The following is a 19,970-nucleotide window of genomic DNA, read 5'->3' as shown; positions in this document are numbered from 1 at the left end:
AAAGTAACTTAAAATTTTGAAAGCATCCCTGTTTTAGTATAAATTCCTATGAGTAAAACTATTGGATCATTGGGACTTGTAATGCTTTCAAAGTAGCTGTGCTAAAATGCTCCCCAGAAAGGCGCCTGGGTGGCTCAGTCGTTAAGCGTCTGCTTTCGGCTCAGGTCATGATCCCAGGGTCCTGGGATTGAGCCCCGCATCGGGCTCCCTGCTCCGCGGGAAGCCTGCTTCTCTCTTTCCCACTCCCCCTGCTTGTGTTCCCTCTTTCACTGTGTCTCTCTCTGTCAAATAAATAAATAAAAATCTTTAAAAAAAAAAAAATGCTTCCTAAAGTTTTAGTGAACAGCAAGATGGGTGAGGTAGAGGCAAGGGAGTTGAATAAGCTCAAAGTGTGAAGTGGGGAAAATAGAAAAAGGAGGCAGAGGTAGAAGACCTTTCAAGCATGGGGGCTTAGGGATAGGAGATTTTCAGTGGACCATGTTTTCACACCCCTGCACCTTTGCTTATGCTGAAGTACCCATCCCAGACCCTCCAGTGCCCTTTTTCTCCCACCTGTTTGCACAAAATTTTTATATCTCTGCAGTCCTTGACCGTGAAGTTGTGTGTTGCAAAGCTTTGTATTTTTGAGGACTTGGCAGTTGCGTACAATAAGTGTGCAATAAACGTTAAGCTGAAACCTTTTCTTTGATCTTGAAATGGTATTCCAGCGCCCAAAAGGCGTTTGAATATAAAAGGGAAGGAAATCAGTCAAAATGTTCTGTTCATGGGGTATTGAAGGGGCTTCTGGAATGGCCTGGTCCCTCAACGCTAACCCTGAGAAAATTGCACCTATCTGGCTCCACACACGTTAAATTCTAGACCCAGCTGTAGCCTGGGACCAACCAAACCCATCGGCCAAAAAAAAAAGAAAAAAAAAATCAGGCAGTGCGCACGCAGTACGGCGGCCGACGTGGTGCACGCGGGGCGCATGCGCGGCAGGGCCCACGGTGTGTGCGCTGCTCGTGTTCCCGGCATGGGCCCCTCGCCGCCGCCGCTGACCCTGCTGTTGCTCCTGTCTGGTCCGTGGTTCGAGCTAGGTCAGTGTGCTGGCCTGGCCCTGTGTGCCCCGGGAAACATCAGGAAGGGGGTGGGTCCCCCGCCCTGGTCGGGGAAAGAGACCGTGGCCCCTCCGCCCGCTTCCTGGGTGGGCTTGCAGCGGCCGGAGGCACCTCCCAGAGGCGGCCAACTTGGTCAGGTGGTTAACGGCTCGTATCCTATCTAACTTCTTTTTTACTTTTTTGAACATAAAGTAAAAGAGAACATAAAGACACCCCCTCCCATGTACCCGTCGCGCAACTGAAAACAGTTGCCAGTTTATAGCTAATCTTGCTGTTTCGGTATCGCTCCCACTTTCCCATTTCCCTGGGGCCTTTTTGAAGTGAATCCAGGCATTACACAATTTTATTTGTAAATACTCAGCTTGAAAAGACAAAGAGTCATGAAAAAAATGCCGTCCTCTTTCCCTGCCTTAAAAAATTAACAGTTCTCAATATCATTAAACGTCGGGTTAGTGTTCAAATTCACCTACTGTGTTTGTTATAGTTGTTGAGTTAGTGTCAAAATAAAGTTCATACATTGCAGTTGTATGTTGTTTCTTAATTCCCTTTTAATCTGAGATTTCCCTGCTTGCTCCATTTTTTTCTCCCTTGAAGTAGATGAAATCATCAGTGTGAGTGTGTCAGAGTGAGAACAAGAGGGCTAAAGATAGAGAAACGTGAAAAGACGGTGGACTCTGCTGCCATTAAGGAACTTTGGTACTTAGATATCCTTAAGAAGAAACATAACATTCTAAAGTGTGAAGACAAGTGTGGGTTGGAAATAGCACTGACCTGGAACTAAAGAGACCTGGATCTAGTCCTTATTCCTTGTTAACTAGCTCTTCACGTGATTTTCCTTTTGGGGTCTTGGTTTTTTCCTGTTAAATAAGGGGGTTGAGTTAATGATCCTTTTAGTTCTGATTTTCTGAGGTGTTCAAACAGCAGATATGAAGGATCTCAATCGTTTGCTAATTATTGTGCTCTTGTGCTAGATGCTACAGTGGCAAAATAGGTATTTTCTGGAGCATATGATATAATGGTGAAAATCATTAAGAAGTGGGGAGGAAAAGGCAGAGAAACAACAAGAGCAGAAGTATGGATAGAAAGGTGCTAGAAGTATTTCAGGTTCTTAGTGTCTATATTTACCTAGCTGGGACAAAGAGTTGTTGTGTACAGGAATAGAGCAGTAAGGACAGAAATAAACATTTGTTGAATAATTACCATCTGCTCACAACATTTCACACATGTAATTTTAATTTATACAGCTACCCCTTGAAATAGTTAGATGTTGTCTCCATTTTGTGGAGCGAAAGCAAAACTCAAGATTAACTAATTTGTCTAAGGTCACCCAACAAATTAAGTGGCAGAACAAGAATTTAAGGCCAAATTTTTAAGCCTACATTTTTTTTTATTACACCATTATGAATATTACATATAATCCAAATATTGCCACTTGTTTTATATATATTCATGTGTTACTGATGATGCTTCCTTTTCTCTGCAGGGAATGGGCAGACTACTAACATGGTCCAGCTACCAGGTGGGAGATTCCAGATGGGAACAAATTCACCAGATGGCAGAGATGGTGAAGGGCCTGCCCGAGAGGTGACAGTAAAACCCTTTGCCATTGACATATTTCCTGTCACCAACAAAGATTTCAGGTACATCAGGTGTTCTTCCAGGAGGGGTAGAGGCTCTTTCTAATTTTCATTCCTAATATCTAAATGGAAAGTAGCTTGTTTACTATAACATATCATCTTTGCAATAGTACTGTGGGATAAGTATTACCTACATTTTTCAGATGAAGAATCAAGTCTGGAGACTCACTCTCTGTTAGTGGCAGAGCTGGGCCTGGAACTGAAATCCCCTGACTCTTCAGCCAGTGGATTTTCCATTACATTGGGTATAGCACTGAGAAATATGGGCAGAAGTCAAACACTCAACAAAAACCTCTTCCACAGGGGGGAGGGATTGGGAGAAGGGTCCTAGTAGCTGAGAGTCTCTTAAATTCCCTTTATATTTACTTAGGGAAATGGCGTTAGTTTAGGACAAACATTATGGTTCCAGCTCAGTCTAAGAAGCCATGTTGAGCTGTCTCAGTCTCCTCAAGGCGGTATGTTTTGTGTATGTTTGTGTAGGCTAAAGCAGAAAATGATCCAGGAGACATCTGTAACTTAAATGATACAGGGGGACTATAGAAAGAGGAGTGGGAAAAGGAAAAGGAGGGAACAGAAAGACAAAGCAATGTGGCAAATGACTTAAATGTTACATTGTGGATTTAAAACTCTTTAAAATAAAAAGTTATGGGGGGCGCCTGGGTGGCTCAGTTGGTTAAGCGACTGCCTTCGGCTCAGGTCATGATCCTGGAGTCCCGGGATCGAGTCCCACATCGGGCTCCCTGCTCAGCAGGGAGTCTGCTTCTCCCTCTGACCCTCCCCCCTCTCATGTGCTCTCTCTCTCCTCTCATCCTCTCTCAAATAAATAAATAAAATCTTTAAAAAAAAAAAAAAAGTTATGGGGAAAGATTGATTCAGGAGACACAGACTGAAGTAAACATAAGGATGGTTGGTGTACTTCTCAGGCCCTTTGACTTAGTGATTCCATCTTTAGAGATTTTCCTTAAGGAAAGAATTAAGGTCTTAAAACATTTAGCTAAAAAGATGCCATTGTAAACAAATATTAACAATATAAGGATCGCTTAAACATACTGTAACAACATCACAGAATATTTAGCAGCCATTAAAATCCTGTTGTCAAAAAGAATTGTGAGATGTTAAGTGAAGAAAGTAGCTTACAAACAATATACAGGGTATGATCCTGTTTTTAAAAAGTATGTGCATGGAGTGTATATGCATTTAAAAAGAACTGGAAGATGTAACATTGTATTAGGTAACAGATTTTACCCATGTTTTGTGACTTCCAAAAGAAAATAATTCCAGGGAAGCGTCCCCCTTTTTTCTTTTCCCCCCGGGAAGCACCTTCTTAAAGCTATTTAAAAATTCTTGCTGGGGGGCAGAACAGGAAGGGATATGCAGGGCTATATCTTAGTTGATGTGATAATGGATGATTTCAATTTTTTTCTTTTTATCTACTTGTATTTTCTCATTTTTCTATAATACAATGTGCACTACTTATATGTGCTTTTTGAAAGAATTTTTATTAAAATTGAAGGAGAAATCACTTTTGATCAGGCTTGAGCTATATCATGACAACCAGAAATAGCTAGCTAGCTAGATGCACAGTGTGCACTTTTATATATTTCAAGTTATGACATATTTTATGATAGAAATCTTTTATATTTCAAATTATGGCACTTATGTATTTAGTTATTTTTATGACCTTTTTATGATAGACTTCCAGCAAGCCCCTAAACTTTGCTTAGAACCCATGATTTGTCTCTGCTTCTCTGGTAAAAGATTTTCAAACCGTTCACATGCTCTGAGGTTGGTAAATAGCTATTGCTGCCAAATCTGATCACCTCCTCCATTCTCAATGCCCCTTTGATGGGTGAACACTGTCTTCTCATATCAGAGGGCTGGCACAGATGGGGTACTTTTAGCCCAATAAAAACAATCCATCTTACCCTGGCAGTTTGCTTGCTGAATTTGCTATACCATAGCAAACTATGTGAACATCCATTCTAAAATTTCAACACATTATTTTTATTTGATTCCGTTTTTTTCATCTGTTAGATGGAGATAGTAACACACGTTCTGCCTCCCTCTCGTGATTGTTGTGAGAGTAGGTATGTGATGAAGACCTTTCAGAAAAGAGACCCATTCCCACCCTTAAATCTTCTCAACAGCTTTATTCATAATCTCCAAAAACTGGAGATAACCCCGATGACCTGCATGTACCTGGTGAATGGATAAGCAAAATTCGGTACATCCATGCAATAAAATGCTGCCCTGCAACAAAGAGGGACAAACAACCAATACTGGCAACACATGGACGAATCTCAGAAGCATTACGCTAAGTGAAGCCAGACCCAAAAGCTACATAATGTATGATTCAATTTCTGTGAATTTATATTCTGGGCAAGGGAACACTATAGGGACAAAAAACAGATCAGTGGTTGTAGAGGCATGAGGGAATTTTAAGAGGTATTTGATAGACTTGCTCTGTATCTTGACTGTGATAGTGACTATATGCTTTGTCAAAACTCACAAAACCATGCACTAAAAAGAGTGCCTTTCTATATATGAATTACACGTAGAGCAACAGATTTTAAAAGAAAATCTCCTGCTCAGGCTTTCATGTTAATTGCTTGTTGTTGATGGAAACTCTGTGATGTGTGGCTTTGAGGAGAAAGATATATGAGGTTTTCTGGAGCAGGAGGGGGTGAGAGTGGGACATGGAACCTTATCAGCTTAACCAAGTGAAGTATCTCTTCTCAGGGAGTTTGTCAGGGAAAAAAAGTACCGGACAGAGGCTGAGATGTTCGGGTGGAGTTTTGTCTTTGAGGACTTGGTCTCCGATGAGCTTAGAAACAACATGACCCATCAGATGGAGGTGAGAGAACCTGGGCTTGCAGCCGAGGGAATGTGAGCGGGTTATGGGCCCACCAGAGCCACCATAGAGAATCCCACCTGAGAGCTGCAGGCAAGGAAGGAGCAAGAGAGATCCTCTGTGGAAGAGTCAGAGGGGCATACACTCCTGGGACATTAACCCTGAGCTGGTTTCTGCATACTGAGACTCTGTAAGGAACCAGATACATGTAGGGTTCAAGTTACTCCCTGAACTGACAGGAGAACAGCTTGACATCCCTCTAATAATGGTAGTGAGATGTCCTGCTTTCCAGGGTCCAGAAACAGCTGCACTTGGGCCACCTGAGTCCCTGTCTGAAGTATTTTCTGCCTCGTGTGTGTCAGTCAGGAAGGTGCCCTGGCTGGGTCAGAGCATCTTGCAGTCATACTTCTTTTTTGCAGTCTCTTCTCTGGTGGCTTCCAGTGGAAAGGGCGTTCTGGAGGCAGGTAAGGGTTGTTTCCTCTGCCTCATTTTCTACCCCTGTTGACTCTTATTCTGGAGGCCTGGCTTCCCTGGAAGACCCCTTGCCTATCTAGAGACACTAAATTAAAAAGGGTGACAGAAATTTCAAGGCAACAGCCAAGCAGCCCTGTTTCCTCTGCCCTGAGCTCTTTTCCCATTGCCCATCCCATTTCTCCCTTGGCTCATATTTATGCTCTTTCTGACTCTAGGCCTCTCTTCACTCACCAGGCTATCTCCTCCAACTTCCTTGCTCCATCTAGTGGTAAAAGCTGAACTCAGGCACCCTAAGCCTAGCCTTCCTCAGACTTCTGTGCGCTCCCAGAAGCCTGTCTCACTTCATCCTGGCTGTCAGCCTGCAGGTCCTGGCTCTGGCATCCGAGAGAGACTGGAGCTCCCAGTGGTACACGTGAGCTGGAATGATGCTCGTGCCTTCTGTGCTTGGCGGGGGAAACGGCTGCCCACCGAGGAAGAGTGGGAGTTTGCTGCCCGAGGGGGCTTGAAGGGTATAGAGATGGCACGGCGACTTCCCTTTATTCTTCTCCCCATCCTGTCCTGCATGGGGAGCTTTGAAGGGTGGGAAGGGTCCATACTCCCTAGAGCAGTACTTCTTAAACTGTGTGGTGGAGGGCCAGTTGTTACTGTTTTCAATTCTGATCCATCTCAGATCAATACTTGTGTAAAATGCCAAAAAAATTAATAACTGGAAAACTGGAATAAAGAAACAGACATAAAATTTGTTATTCTTGGAGATTCCACCCAGGCATGTTACATTTCAATTAATATAATCAGAACAACATAGCACAGGGAAGAAGAAAAGAATTACCCAGACTGCTTTTTCCGTAGGTGTGAAGGGACTCGTACAAACAATGAAGTTTTGCAATCCTAACTGAACAAAAAGTTAGGAGAAGGAAACAGCAACTCCCCATGTTCCACACCTCTGCTACTCTTTAAACACCAGCTATACCAATAGTCAAAATTCTTGTGATAAATGAGGTTGCTTATTTATCCAATCTAAGTCCAATTGCCAAGTTTCTGAAATCTTACTCTCAATTTCTGTACTTATCTGGACATGATCTGGTAACAGATAGCTTACCAGACTGGCATTAGTCAGAACCACACCTGGGATTGCACTGTCCTGGAGCAGATCAGGAGACCAGGGGCTCTGAATGCAGGACAGTGAGTGGAAGGGACAGGCATGGGAAATAAAAGTAAGTAATCTCTCTCTCCTTTTCTCATCACCTCCTGACTTCCTTTTGGTTCCCTCACTCTCTCTGTCTTTCCCTCTTCCACGACCCTTCGCCTCCCCCTCCCCCACTCTCTCCTTGTTCTACTGGCAGGTCAGCTTTACCCATGGGGAAACCAGTTCCAGCCAAACCGCACCAACCTGTGGCAGGTAAGACATACATTCCTCACCCCTGTCCTTTCTCAAAGCACTGAATGAAACCTCCTGAGGCTAAGCATCGCGTTGGGCTGTGGGACTGCAGGGGGCTTTGTGTTCTAATGGGACTGGTAAACTGGTAAAGCAAGAGACAGTGTGGTGGGGCTGCATCCTGAAGAGTTGTAGAAGTAAATGACTGCCTGCGAATGGTGGGGGTGACTTCACAGAGAAGATGACATTGGTGCTGCTGGAATAAGAGTTTGCCAAGTGAAAAGTGGAGGAAAGGGCGTTCACAGCAGAAGGAACAACGTGAGTGTCAGCACTGTATTAGGAAAGGGTACTGTGTGTTCAGGGATGGGACAAATTCAGAGAGGCTGGAGCACAGGGAAACGGGAGGTGTAGGAGATGAGGTAGACAGTGGGTTGTAGGCGGATTATGAAGGAGCGGGTGTGCCAAGATACGGTTTTAGATTTTCCCCTGTAGGCAGTGGGGAGCCGATGAAGGTTTTTAAACAGGGGACTAACAACGTAATTTGATTTGGGGAGGATGCTAGTTGCTAATTTGTGCAGGCCTAAATGAAATAGAGCTGCAGTGGTGGCGGGGTGGGAGGGGTCTCTGAATTTGAGGCTGTGGCAATGGCCCAGGGGATTATGAACATGTGAGTTAAGTAGAAATGGAATGGGGAAGAAGCCAAATGGGAGAGGCATGCCTGTAAGATAGACGGGGTTTGGTAATAATCAAAGTGGAAAAGTGGGAGGGAGTTGGATTCAAGCATGAATCTAAGCTTGGGCAACAGGGTGACGGTGCTACCATTATCCAGAACAGATGATATGCATTTGGGGTCAGAGGGATAGAACTTGACGGGGTTAGCATCAGCTTAGTTTAAGGTGCCCTTTGTCATTTATATGCTCAAACATTGAAAATATGAGTCTAGATCTTAGGACAGAGGTCTGGGTCAGAGCAAGTGGTTTGGGAGTCATCAGCATATATCTTAGGCAAGAATGTTATCCCCCAAGGAGACTCTGTAGAGTAAGGGGCAGGGCACAGCATCAGCATTTCAGGGGGAAGCATTAAAAAGAACCCAAGGGGTAAACTGATCTTTTAGATGATCTTGGGATCAGAGCTTTGCAAAAAGACAGATCTGATTCACTGTGTGATCTTTGATAAATTAACCACTTTGAGCCTCAGTTGCCAGTTTTTTAAAGGGAGAAAATACTTGCCTCACAGCTTTGTAAGGATTAAAAGAGATAAATGTGGCAGCCCGAACACATAGTAGCTGTTGAGTAAATAATTACCTCTTCATCTTCCCTTTAGTGAGATCAGTTTCCATAGAGTAGGGGGAGCTGAACCCCAGTTTTATTGAGAAGATTGAACAAATTGCATCAGCAAATATAGGTTCCTTTTTCAAGCATTTTGGTGGTAAAGAGCAGATGAGGACACTAGAGTCAGGGCAGATGAGGGAGAGTTAAACCTGTTGGTGGTAGAAGGAAAGAGAGGGTATAGGAGAGCACAGGGCAGGCATCAGTCGTCCTTGAGAAGGCAGGTGGTGCTGAGCACAGAGGAGGGGAAGAGGAGCCTTCCCAAGGCACTGAGGCACATGGGGTTCAAGGCAGGGGGGTGGAAGCTGCTGAGAGTGGAGAAAGTGGGAGTGGGATGGGCTTGACATAGATCACTGTGGGCACAGGGAAACCACACATTTCCTAATCTAGCCGGGAGGTAATGGTGGAGGACATGAGGCGACTAGTTTGGGAGCTCAGGATGGGCACCTCAGTGCACTGCCTCATGCCCTTCATCCTACCCCAGATGACACAGCAATATGACCTTGGTTTTCCTCTGGCCAAGCAGGAACACCCACCTTGGAACAGGATGGTAAATTTTTTAGCTTAAATTTCTCCCCCTTAGGGAAATTTCCCCAAGGGTGACAAGGCTGAGGATGGCTTCCATGGAGTCTCCCCAGTGAATGCTTTCCCCCCACAGAATAACTATGGTAAGATTTCCTATCATGTTGCTGTCAACACTCACAAACTGGTTGGTGGGATCACTCTGCCTGAAGGATGAGGCAGAGAGAACCACCACCAGGGAGGCGTTTGCTTCCCGAAGCCTTTGATACCTGGGGGGGCAGGGGATGGGGGATGGTACTGCCCAGCCTGGAACTGACCGACCTGCTGTGCTGCAGGGCTCTATGACCTCCTGGGCAACGTGTGGGAGTGGACAGCATCTCCATACCAGGCTACAGGGCAGGACATGCGTGTCCTTCGGGGGGCATCCTGGATCGACACAGCTGATGGCTCTGCCAATCACCGGGCCCGGGTCACCACCAGGTGAGGAGACTGGTAGCTGGGGGCCGAGGGTCTGGGTCCTGGTCTCCCAGAGCTGGTGTTAGTGCTGCTTCCACTCCTCTATCTGCACCCCAAGTTGTGGGGACAGAAGAGAGCATACACAGCATTCGCCATGAAAAGCAAAAGGGCCTCAGGCAACTTGTGCCTTTTCTTGCCAGCTCTCGGTACCCGGAGAGACTGTGTGTCCAGCATCATAAGGGTTTCTCCCCTCGTCCTCATAACTAGTGGCAGAGGCGGGGCAGTGGAATGGCCACATCAGTATTGGTCATGGAAATACACACCCTTCAAACTGGAGAGCACGTGAAAAACCTTTTTTTTTTTTTTTTTAAAGATTTTATTTATTTATTTGACAGAGACGGTGAGAGAGGGAACACAAGCAGGGGAAGTGGGAGAAGGAGAAGCAGGCTTCCCAAGGAGCAGGGAGCCCGATGTGGGGCTCGATCCCAGGACCCTGGGATCATGACCTGAGCTGAAGGCAGACGCTTAACCACTGAGCCCCCCAGGTGCCCCGAAGAATCATTTTCTATAACGATGTTGTTTTACAGTCAAGGAAAAATAGGTTCGCAGAGGTGCTGGGACCCGCTCATGTCACACAGATGGTTAATGCTGGCACCTGAGTGGTAGGGTCCCAGGCTCCCAAGTCCCCTGCTGGGACTCTCTCTACTTTGCTCATCTGTAGGTTTATTTTGATGATTTCCCTCTGCCTCCTCCCATTCCTGGGTTCCAGAAGGACTAGAAAGAGACCACGGTTTCTGTGGCCTCAGGAAGTCAGGTTTGCAGATGTTTCTTGGATACATTGAGGCCCCTGCTCTCCCTCACCTCCTTTACTAGGACAAAGTAGTGGAGAAAGTACTGGCCTGGGAACCAGGAAGCTGGGTTTGCCACTAAATCTCTTGTGCCCATGAAGCAGTGGTTGGCCTTGGCCGAGACATTTAAATATTCCTAGTATCTGATTCTGGGTCTGTAAAATGGTGAACAAATCCTGCCTGCCAGAGGTGTGGAGAAAAGGCAAATGAAGGAATATATGTGAAAGTCTTTTGGAAAGTATGAAGTACTCGTTGGCACTATGGTATTCTCACTTCTTACTGACAGGTTTTTTTCGGCTGAGTTATTCTAAACTATGAGCAGTTGAAGTTACTAGTCATTGCCTTTCTTGCCTTCCAGAGCAGACTCTCATGACTGCTCAGTCACACTTCCTCCACCCTGTCCCAGGTCCCTTCTTATCCCCTTTTCCCCAGGAGTGCCCTCATACCAGGCTTCTTTCTAGACCCTGCCCTCAGTCCTCAGGCACCCTGGACCAGAGCAGACCCTAGGAGGTTGAGCATGAAAGTTGGGTAAGGCTCCAGGCCCCTTTCTCAACGAATGTCCATTCTCTTTCCTCTTCTCTGGTGGCAGGATGGGCAACACTCCAGATTCAGCCTCAGACAACCTAGGCTTCCGCTGTGCTTCCAGTGCAGGCCGACTGCCTGGGGAGTTGTGAACGGCCATGCAGAGCCAAGAAGAAGAGCGCCGTGGTACCCGTGTCACTCCCTGGCCACATTCCCAACACAGCCAAACTTTAGCCTCAGGAATGACTTCCTCCCCCTTCCGCCATCCCTCTGTGGCAGGCATCTCTCACCAGGCCAGGAGAGGACTCTGACCTCAGAGGAGGGGTACCGCTGTCTCTTGAAGAAGGGACCTGACTTACTGATGGTGGCTGGGGAGCTGGGCGTTTCTCTTAGAGGTCAGATATTAACCATGTAGGGGCCAGTCCTCAAACAGTTTGGGCAGAGTGCTCTGAAAGGCACTTTGTTAAAAATTTTTAAATCTGTTCCCTCTCCCTTTCTCAGTGTCTGATGCAGGGATCCGACATTGTTTTTTCAAGGCAGAATTTCCCCATTTTTCTTTGTTTTCCCAGCAAACTGCTGTAGAAGGAAAATACTTCCTTCATTAGTCTCATTTATAGTGTTTCGTATGCCTCTGAAAGAACCTAATTTCTGTTATCAGTATGTAGAATGCAGTAGCTGGGCTCTCTAAAGCACAATGTGAGTCTTCAAAGGGTCTAGGAGAACCGAATTATGTGCCAGACAAAACTACATTGTGGGAGTCACAAAGTAAATAATACTCGAGAGAGACAAATACCAGAACCTTCCCTTTCTATTGTTAATTATATGAGGGCATCCATATGCCTGTAAACACATGTCCCTGGAAAAGAACCTGCTCCCATGGTGTCACTGGATGCTGTGAGGTCAGTAAAATCTCCATGATTGTGTGTATCAGACCGTCGTCTCTTTTATCCTCCTCCCGGGACCCTAAGGGAAGTACGTGTGAGTGTCAGGAACTCTGGTCCTCCCATGAGAAGGACCCAAGATGGTGGTACAGCTGGGAAGTAGAGAAGCAGGAAGGCTCTCAGACCACCTCTGGTTCCCTTTCCATGGGGCCTGGCCCTGAGCACACTTACCAACATGTGATGGGAGCACCCTGCTCTTCTTGTGCAGAGCCTCTGAGAGGGGATAGTGGCCCTAGTTCCAGGGGTCCTTGCCAGGGCCAAGGGCCCCCTCTGGACAGAGGCCTGGACATGATCTCACTCCTCAGCTTATATTTCTGTGACTTTGCCTCCTCGCCTGCCCCCCACCCTACCTTCCCGCCTCCCAGCCCCTCAGTAGTCCTCCTCAGCCAGGGAGAGGAGCACAGCCTTGGGTGTGTTCTCGAAGAGGGCAGCCCGGTTCTGCTGCTGTCCCTTCTTCACCCAGTGGCCATAGATCCGGAAAGCATAGGCATCGATGAGTCGGCGCAGAGGCCGGAGGGCATAGGGGTCACGGATGATGATCTCCCGGCTCACAGGCTTCACCCGGCGGTACTGGTAATAGATCCGCACTGAAGCCAGTACAGTTAGAGCGATCACCTGTGGAGAGCCAGAACTGGGAAGCTGGCCCAGCCCCTGCCGGCCGGTCTCCTCCCCCTCCGGTGCCGGGAGTCCCTGAGCTTGTTTGCTTGTTTGCCATGAAGCCTTGTGTGCCTACTGCTGGGCCCTTGCTCGTGTTCCCCCTTCCATCCCAACCCCTCCTGCATCTGCAGAGATGTAGGCTGTAGGAGCCAGATGGGTGATGTCTGCCTTCTCTGAAGCCAGAAGTTGAGCTGGAAGCATCACAGGTGGGTGGGGAGGGGAAGGGCTGGTGCTCTGGAAGCCCTGTGGGTGAAAGGAGGAGTCCCTGGGGGAAGGAAGGGGACTTGGGGGCTTGGACTTGAGGAGTCCTGCCCCAGGGCCCTGGGTGGGAGGGGAGCTTCAGTACCTTGAACTTGCCCCGGGGACTGAAGTGACGCACTTCTTCCACCACATACTGCTGGAAGAAGGGATGCGCTAAGGCCTCTTCTGCTGAATAGCGGCCCTGGGGGTTCACCACCAAGAATCGGGAAACCTGAGAGAATAAGGAAGGGGAGCTGAAAACACCAAGGCAGGCTCCCCTCCAGCACTTGAAAAGACATAGGGTCTTCCCAGCAGGGTCCTCCGTTCTATAGCACAATATGCCCCCCACCCCTGTTGGGGACTTCCCCTCGCCTGAGTGGAGGAGCCAGCAGGCCTGGCCTCTCACCAAGTCCTTCACAGTGTCTGAATAATCATCCCATTCAGGTGAGCCAAACTGGTAGTTGCCACTCATGATCATCCTCAGCATCAGCATCTGTTTCCGGTGCCAGAAGGGCGGGGAGCCAGCCAGCAGGGTGTACATGATGACCCCGGTGCTCCACCTGGCACCAGGTGGACAGGGAGGAAGGCAGGAGGGCTGGCTGCAGCTCCTGCCATTTCCTGCCCTCCCCAGCCACGTGCTCCTAGCCATGGGGACATCCCTGTCCCTATGGGTCACTGCCTTCCCCAACACACTCACATGTCCACCTCCTTCCCATAGCCTGGGTGGTCATCATTCATGGAGCATTCAATGATCTCGGGGGCCAGGTAACTGGGGGTCCCACAGACCTCTGCAGGAACAGTTACCATCAGGATAGGTCAGCCGGGGGCACTTGGAAGACAAGGGTCCAAAGAAAACAATGGAGATGAAAGTGCCACGGTGCTTGGGCTGGGACTCAGATTCTAACACTGACCAACTCCAGGACCAAGGGTAGGGGCTGAGTGCTGGCTTCTAGGACCACCTGCCAGGGCCGGTTTCCTGGCCTGGAACTCAGGTGGTGGGAACCTGGCCCAGCCCTGGGAAGAGGCTTACCTGAAGAGACAGCCTGAAACAGTAGGATTTTTATCTTGGGGGGGGGGAGGAGGGGAGAGGGGAGGGGGAATTGGGGAAGAAATGCAAGCATTTTCTGTTCCTGGGAGCATGGATGAGAGAGCCTGAGCCCTTGACATGGGCCAAGGTCATGTTACCAGACCTCGAAGCTTCTCTCCTGGCTCCACCTCGCAGGAAAAACCAAAGTCTGTGAGCTTGATGTTCATGTCATCGTCCAAGAGGATGTTCTCGGGCTTCAGATCCCGATGCACAATGTTGAGTTTGTGCAAGTTGCGGATAACCTCCAGCAAGGCTCTCATGATCTTTCTGGGGTGGGACAGGCACATGTTACTCTTATCTCCTCCTCTGCAGGCCAGGTAACAAGCAGGGAGACCAAAGCCCATATACCTACCAGACTGCCAGTGAGGGAGGACTCAGGACAGGCTGGGGGAAGGCTACAAAAGCCTGCAGGGCACACCCCCAGCCCAGACAAACGCATGCTTTGCCCCCTCCAAGACCTTGGTGGCGGTACCACTCATACTCGGGGGCAGGGAGTGGTGATGGGGACAGATGGATCCTTACCTGGTTTCCTTCTCACTCAGAGTGACCTTCTCAGTGAGGTAATCAAAGAGCTCCCCTCTCTTCATCCTGTGGGGACAGAGTGTTTGTAGCTGGATTGGTTCCAAGACCACCCCCTCCTTATCCTGCTCCCAGAGACCTATTTCCTTCCTCATATCTCCAGAGACAAAGTGGGCCACAATGAAGGACCCAGGGCTGTAGGGAAAAGCTGGGGAAGTGAGTGGAGAGGCTATCTGAAGATTAGAAGAGCAGGGGATGCTGAAGGGGTGGGATGGCACCAGTGTCGGGGTCCCCCCATCGTGGAAGTGACAGCACAGACTGGGATCTGTGAGGGCCAAAATCAGGGCTGGGAGGTGAAAGAGGGACCCAGAGCCACTGGCCCAAGGCCCCAGATCCAGATTAGAAGGACAGGAGTATCCTGATTCTTCCCAGGAACAAATGGTAGAAGCAATAGTACAAGTGCTGGGGGAGCAAAGCTTGCTTATTTTAGGATTAAGAATTACGGTTCAGTCTTCTCACTTCTTGGGATGACGTAGAAAGAGGTCTCTGCTAGAACAATCTAGTTATACTCTGGAGGGCAACTCAGGACAGCATTAAAAATAGCTTCCCCAAGCAACTTCTTCAAAGGTTAGGGATATTCGAGCTGCCCCCACAGGCTCTACAGGACCATGCCACTGAGCGGAGTTGGGACAGCTGCAGCTGGTTAAGTCTTGGGGGTCCTGGGAGAGTCTCCCGTGGTTAAATAGGAAAGGTATGTCCTGCCCTCCCCCACTCACCCCTCCAGGGAAATCGGTGGGATTCCTAAGGCACAAGGGATTTGGCTGGTGGCACAGAGGCAAGAAAACCCTTGAGCTTAGCTGGTGGGGTGGGGAGGGGGTTCTGTTTGAGGAGATAACCTAGAATTTACAGAGGTGAGCCTTACTTATACAATACCTGTACTGTGTTCCTAAAAGGTAATGTGTGAATCCAGTTTTTATCATTTTTTTAAAGATTTTAGTTATTAGAGAGCACAGGAGGGGGGAGGGTCAGGGAGAAGCAGACTCCCTGCCGAGCAGGGAGCCCGATGCAGGACTCGATCCTGGGACCCCAGGATCATGACCTGAGCCGAAGGCAGTCGCTTAACCAAACAAGCCACCCCCAGTTTTTATCATTCTAATTCCATATTAAATACACGAGGAGAATTCACTGTTAGCAGCTGCAGAAAGATTTACCAGTAAACACTGGGTACTGCCTTCCTGGAGTTGGTAGTTTAATTGAACACACAGACCAAGTTACCTTGTGTCTCCAAGTAAAATAACCCTGCGCATACTCAGTATGGCTACAGTATGAAACGTTCACAATCAGTATGAACAGTATGAAACAATACAAAATCTACTTGAATAATTTCAAGTAAATCCAGTCCCTAAATTAGCTGTTATATATGGAGAAATCAAGACAGCACCACGACATGATTCATGCAGCTGAGATTTGCATTCTTTAGTGAGGACTCAGCGGAGTGGGGGAACAAGGAGCTGGAGAGCTCCCTTCTCTGGCAAGCTTTTCTGATAAAAATCATTATAAGTCTGAATGCATTGTTCACAGAACACTTTGTGTTGTTGGAATTTAATGCTGAGAGCCTGGTTGGTGTCATTTTTCCTTTCTTGAGAAAACAGAGGCTCCCGGAGCTAAAAGGCCCACTGGGAGCAGGGCCCTTGCTCTCTGGCTCTCCCTTCTGCCCTTCTGCTGAGCCTTCTTCAGGTCTTGGCTCTGATCCCTCCCTCACTTCATCTGGGTGTCTGCTCAGGTCACCTTCTGGAGAACATTCCCTGACCATTTAAAGAAGCCCCACCTCTCTCTAACCCCTGTTCTGCTTTATGTATCTGTACGTGTACATAACTGTGCACGTAGTATGGCTTATTTTATTGCTTTCTGTTCGCTTTCTGTGAAAATTGTTACATGAAGTCAGGGACCTTATATGTCTTGTTCATTGCTGTATCCTCCATGTCTAGAATGAGTATTCAATGACCACCTTTGTCATCATCATTGTAGTTAATAATTTATAGCATTTACATCCTGCCATTCACTGTGCTATTATTACTTCTGTAATACCCATGAGAAAACAGATACTTAAAGAAATCATCTAGCTTCCAAATGGCAGACCCAGGATTCAAGACCTGGCAGCCTGACCCCCAGGGCTGATCTACCTAAAGCATTGGTGATCCTACTTGGCCTCCACAGTGTAGAGAGCTGGCTGTTGGTCTCCAGGAAGCACTGGAAAGGGGACCACAATAGGAGGTTCTCCAACAGGCCCTAGGGTGTGGCTGGCTCCGGGGCTGGGTACTTACAGATCAAACACCAAGAAGAAGAAAGTGTTGGTCTCATAAGTGTCCTTCAGCTGTACTGAAATGGAAAGGACTAACTTGTAGCAGGAGAGCTTGGGCAGAGAGGCAGCAGGGGTAGAGGGCAACAGGATTAAAGCTGCTTGGACCCACCCCAACAGCTGGAAGCCGTATCAGAATGGCGTTCAAAGGAGGACCCCAAGGGAGGGACCCGCCCAGGGGCTTCACTTTCCCATTCCCCGACCTGCAACCAGCCCCAGGCCTGCTTGCAACCCCTTCTGTCTGGCTGGAAGAGGAGGCTTAGAGCTGAATCTCCACAGCGGTGAGCATGGAGCTGGGAACTCAAGCCTCAGGGCACTGGGCTGGCAGGGCTTCAGGGGACACGAGACACCCTGGGGGTTCTGGCTAGCTGCAGAGTGGGGCCGCACTCCCTGACTTGGGTTATTAGAGCAGAATCATGGTGGAGCACCCTGCTGGGGTGAGTAGGGCCATTACTCACCAATGTTGGGGAGCCCCGAGACCTTGCGCAGGATGTCCACCTCCTTCAGCGTGGCCTCTCGCAGCTCCCGCACCTCCTCAGAGCTGAAGCTGCCTCCACCAGTGACGTCAATGATCTTCACAGCGTACTCCTTGCGCGTGGGCTTGTGGATGCAGCGCCTGACGACGCTGCTAACTCCTCTGGGGGTGCAGAGCACAGGTGGTCCCGGGGGCCCCTCACCCCAGGGAGAGCCCAGGTCCGAGCCCCCACAGAGATGTCCTGCCTCATCCACCAACTCCCTGGGAGCTTTGGGGGATGGTAGGATGAAGGCAGATGGAGGATGATTTGTCTGGAGCTGATGAGTAATAAGCCTGGTCTTAGGACTCTTGACTCCTAGTTCAGTGCTCTTTCTCAGCATCTAAGGCCATAATCTTCCCTCTGACCCCTGATCTCTGACACTTGGCACAAAGCTGGGTTTGGATGTGCTTGTCAACAGCACCAGGAGAGCTGTGCTGGGAGAGGTCTCTTATCTGGGTGCTTTTATACCCTTCTCATCTGTCCTGGTCAGGGCAAGACCCCAAACTAAGGGTTTCTCCAAGTGGACAGTGCTTTGGGGATGGAAAAGGGTCAGTGCTCAGGGCCCATGGAACTGGCTGGAGCCTAAGACAGCACTTCCTGGGGAAGGTCTGGGCCTTACCTGCCCAGGATCTCCTTGGGCTCATAGTTCTCATAGAAACCCTGTGCTGAGTATGAGTCTGGAAGTGCCTCGTCCCGCGTCATGCTCAGCAACTCTGGGGTGATTCTGAGGGGCTCTGAGAGAGAAATAGAAAGAAGCTGTCAGCTAAATTCTACCCCTGAAACTAATAATACACTAGGTGTTAACTAAATGGAATTTAAATTAAAAATTTAAAATAAAAAAAGAAGAAGAAGCTGTTAGCCATCCTGATCTAGGTGATGTTTGAGGGCTGGAACCCTTTCTTGCTCGTCCGTATCTCCTGGCACAGAGCAGGTCTATTGTGAGTGTTCAAAATAAATGGAAGCCTGGCGTCCCCAGTGCTGGTGCCTGGTTACCAGAGGAAGAATTAGAATAACAACAGTGTCCTCTGCCAACAGCCGGTGCCTGGGCCGCTCACAGCCTTCCCAGTCAGCAACCCCAACCGAGCACCGAAATATCTGTTCCTGTTAAAACAAGCCCATTTCCTCGCAAGTCCTTTTTAAGTTCCCAAGATGGGCATCTGTGCCCCCCACTTCCCCAAACTGGGTAGCACACGGTCTCTCCCTTTCCCCAGCCCACTACAGGTAGAGGGTATATCTGGACCCACCCCAGGAAGCCATCCAGGCTGGGGGCTCCATTCCCTGGCATGCACTCACCTCTCTGGGGCGGGGCGGAGGGCCAGCCCCTTGCTCTAGGCCTAACTTGGGGCCATCTTTGTGCTTCTGTCCATTGCCTCCACCCACACTCCCCACACCTTTCCCAAGACTCCTTTGGAAAGGGTCCCCAGATGGGAGTAGGTAACCTGGTTCTTTCTGGAACAAAACATCCCTCCCCCAAGCTCAGAGAGTCTGAAAATACAGGGAACCCACTTTCTGTAGGCAAATACCCTGAGGGGGCTTCAAGAGTCAATGGTGTCACTCTGCATCCATCTGCCTTCAGAAGGGAAAAGTGGGTCTAACAGCTCTTGGGGTTTCTGTCTTCTCTGCCGCAGAGCCCCTCCCTCTCTCTGCCTGTCGCCTGGCTTTTGTCCATCACTGGCCCAGCTACTCACTGTTAGGTCCTCGCAGGCCCTTGAGTGAATGTGACAGGAATCCCAAAGGTCTCAGAGCCCCTTGGGGAATGGGGACAACTGAGGGCTGAAGCAGTTCCCCCGCAGACACTCGTGGCCACAGTAGGATATCTTGCTGCTCGTCCTTTGGGCTTTGCTACTTGGTGACGGAAGGCGGACGTACCAGAAATAAATCACAACTGCAAAGCTGGGATGCAGGCCAAGGCCCGGCAGGGGCCAAGTCTCACCAGGAGGTGACCTCTGCTGGAGGGTGAGGGAAGCTCAGCAGAGGTGACCAGTCCCCTCTTTGGAGCTCTGTTGGCCTCCAGGCACAGAGGAGACAAAGCCAGCCTTGGTGGGAATGCATTCACTTCTCTGGGAGCCATTTCTGTACGTGCTGAGAGCAGGGCTCTGGAGAAAGCCCAGCACACCCACAGAGCAGCCCTGGCTGCCATGGGGACCCAGAGTTGGTGCCCACCCAGGAACAGTTTGTGTGGCTGACCCGCAAAATGCAGGCTTGAAGCGTTAGGGAACATCCCCGTTAGGAATCCATCTCTGATCTACCTCCGTGATTTCATCCTTAACCCATTTGGTGTTCAGCCTGTGGGCCACTGGGAGGAGCTCCGGGTGCCAGGAAAAACGTATGAGCTCTGACAGGGTGCACCTTTGGGCTGTTTGGGTGAGGGTCCTCATCAGAATGATGAAGAGGTTGACAGAATCGGAAATAATGTATGTGACGTGCTGGCACAGTGTAGATACTTACTTGTTCTAAAGCTACTTTTCTTTTTTTTTAAGATTTTGTTTATTTGTCAGAAAGAGAAAGCACACAAGCAGGGGGAGCGGCAGAGCGAGAAGCA

The 19,970-nt window shown here is 48.8% G+C and overlaps 2 protein-coding genes across 6 annotated transcripts; one reads left to right on the top strand and one right to left on the bottom strand.

Annotated features, from left to right (window-relative positions):
• Window positions 1–974: 974 nt before the first annotated feature.
• Window positions 975–11,611, top strand: SUMF2 (sulfatase modifying factor 2). 4 transcript variants are annotated; one of them, XM_032430899.1, is made up of 9 exons: window positions 975–1,076; window positions 2,581–2,737; window positions 5,474–5,588; window positions 6,005–6,049; window positions 6,418–6,568; window positions 7,403–7,458; window positions 9,346–9,430; window positions 9,620–9,764; window positions 11,178–11,611. In XM_032430899.1, exons 1-9 carry the CDS (start codon window positions 1,013–1,015, stop codon window positions 11,260–11,262), a joined length of 903 nt encoding a protein of 300 aa, XP_032286790.1. In that variant the 5' UTR covers window positions 975–1,012; the 3' UTR covers window positions 11,263–11,611. The 4 variants fall into 4 exon arrangements, with proteins under 4 accessions (XP_032286790.1, XP_032286789.1, XP_032286791.1 ...); XM_032430898.1 differs by lacking the exon at window positions 5,474–5,588 and having other exon boundaries at window positions 6,294–6,568; window positions 11,178–11,425; XM_032430900.1 differs by lacking the exon at window positions 6,005–6,049 and having other exon boundaries at window positions 11,178–11,425.
• Window positions 11,612–11,902: 291 nt separating this feature from the next.
• Window positions 11,903–19,628, bottom strand: PHKG1 (phosphorylase kinase catalytic subunit gamma 1). Of its 2 annotated transcripts, XM_032430897.1 has the most exons (10): window positions 19,117–19,628; window positions 18,048–18,162; window positions 17,372–17,550; window positions 16,879–16,933; window positions 14,558–14,623; window positions 14,139–14,302; window positions 13,646–13,736; window positions 13,355–13,508; window positions 13,055–13,180; window positions 11,903–12,666 (listed from the first exon to the last, which is right to left on the bottom strand). In XM_032430897.1, the coding sequence occupies exons 2-10, from the start codon at window positions 18,128–18,130 to the stop codon at window positions 12,421–12,423; spliced, it is 1,164 nt and encodes a 387-aa protein (XP_032286788.1). In that variant the 5' UTR covers window positions 18,131–18,162; window positions 19,117–19,628; the 3' UTR covers window positions 11,903–12,420. The 2 variants fall into 2 exon arrangements, with proteins under 2 accessions (XP_032286788.1, XP_032286787.1); XM_032430896.1 differs by lacking the exons at window positions 18,048–18,162; window positions 19,117–19,628 and having other exon boundaries at window positions 17,372–18,039.
• Between the last annotated feature and the right edge of the window lie 342 nt (window positions 19,629–19,970).

This window comes from Phoca vitulina, unplaced genomic scaffold (genome assembly GCF_004348235.1).
Source record: "Phoca vitulina isolate PV1807 unplaced genomic scaffold, GSC_HSeal_1.0 scaffold45, whole genome shotgun sequence".
NCBI classification, from domain to species: domain Eukaryota; kingdom Metazoa; phylum Chordata; class Mammalia; order Carnivora; family Phocidae; genus Phoca; species Phoca vitulina.
The sequence above is the reverse complement of the archived record's forward strand: the minus strand, read 5'-3'. Positions and strand labels throughout refer to the sequence as shown.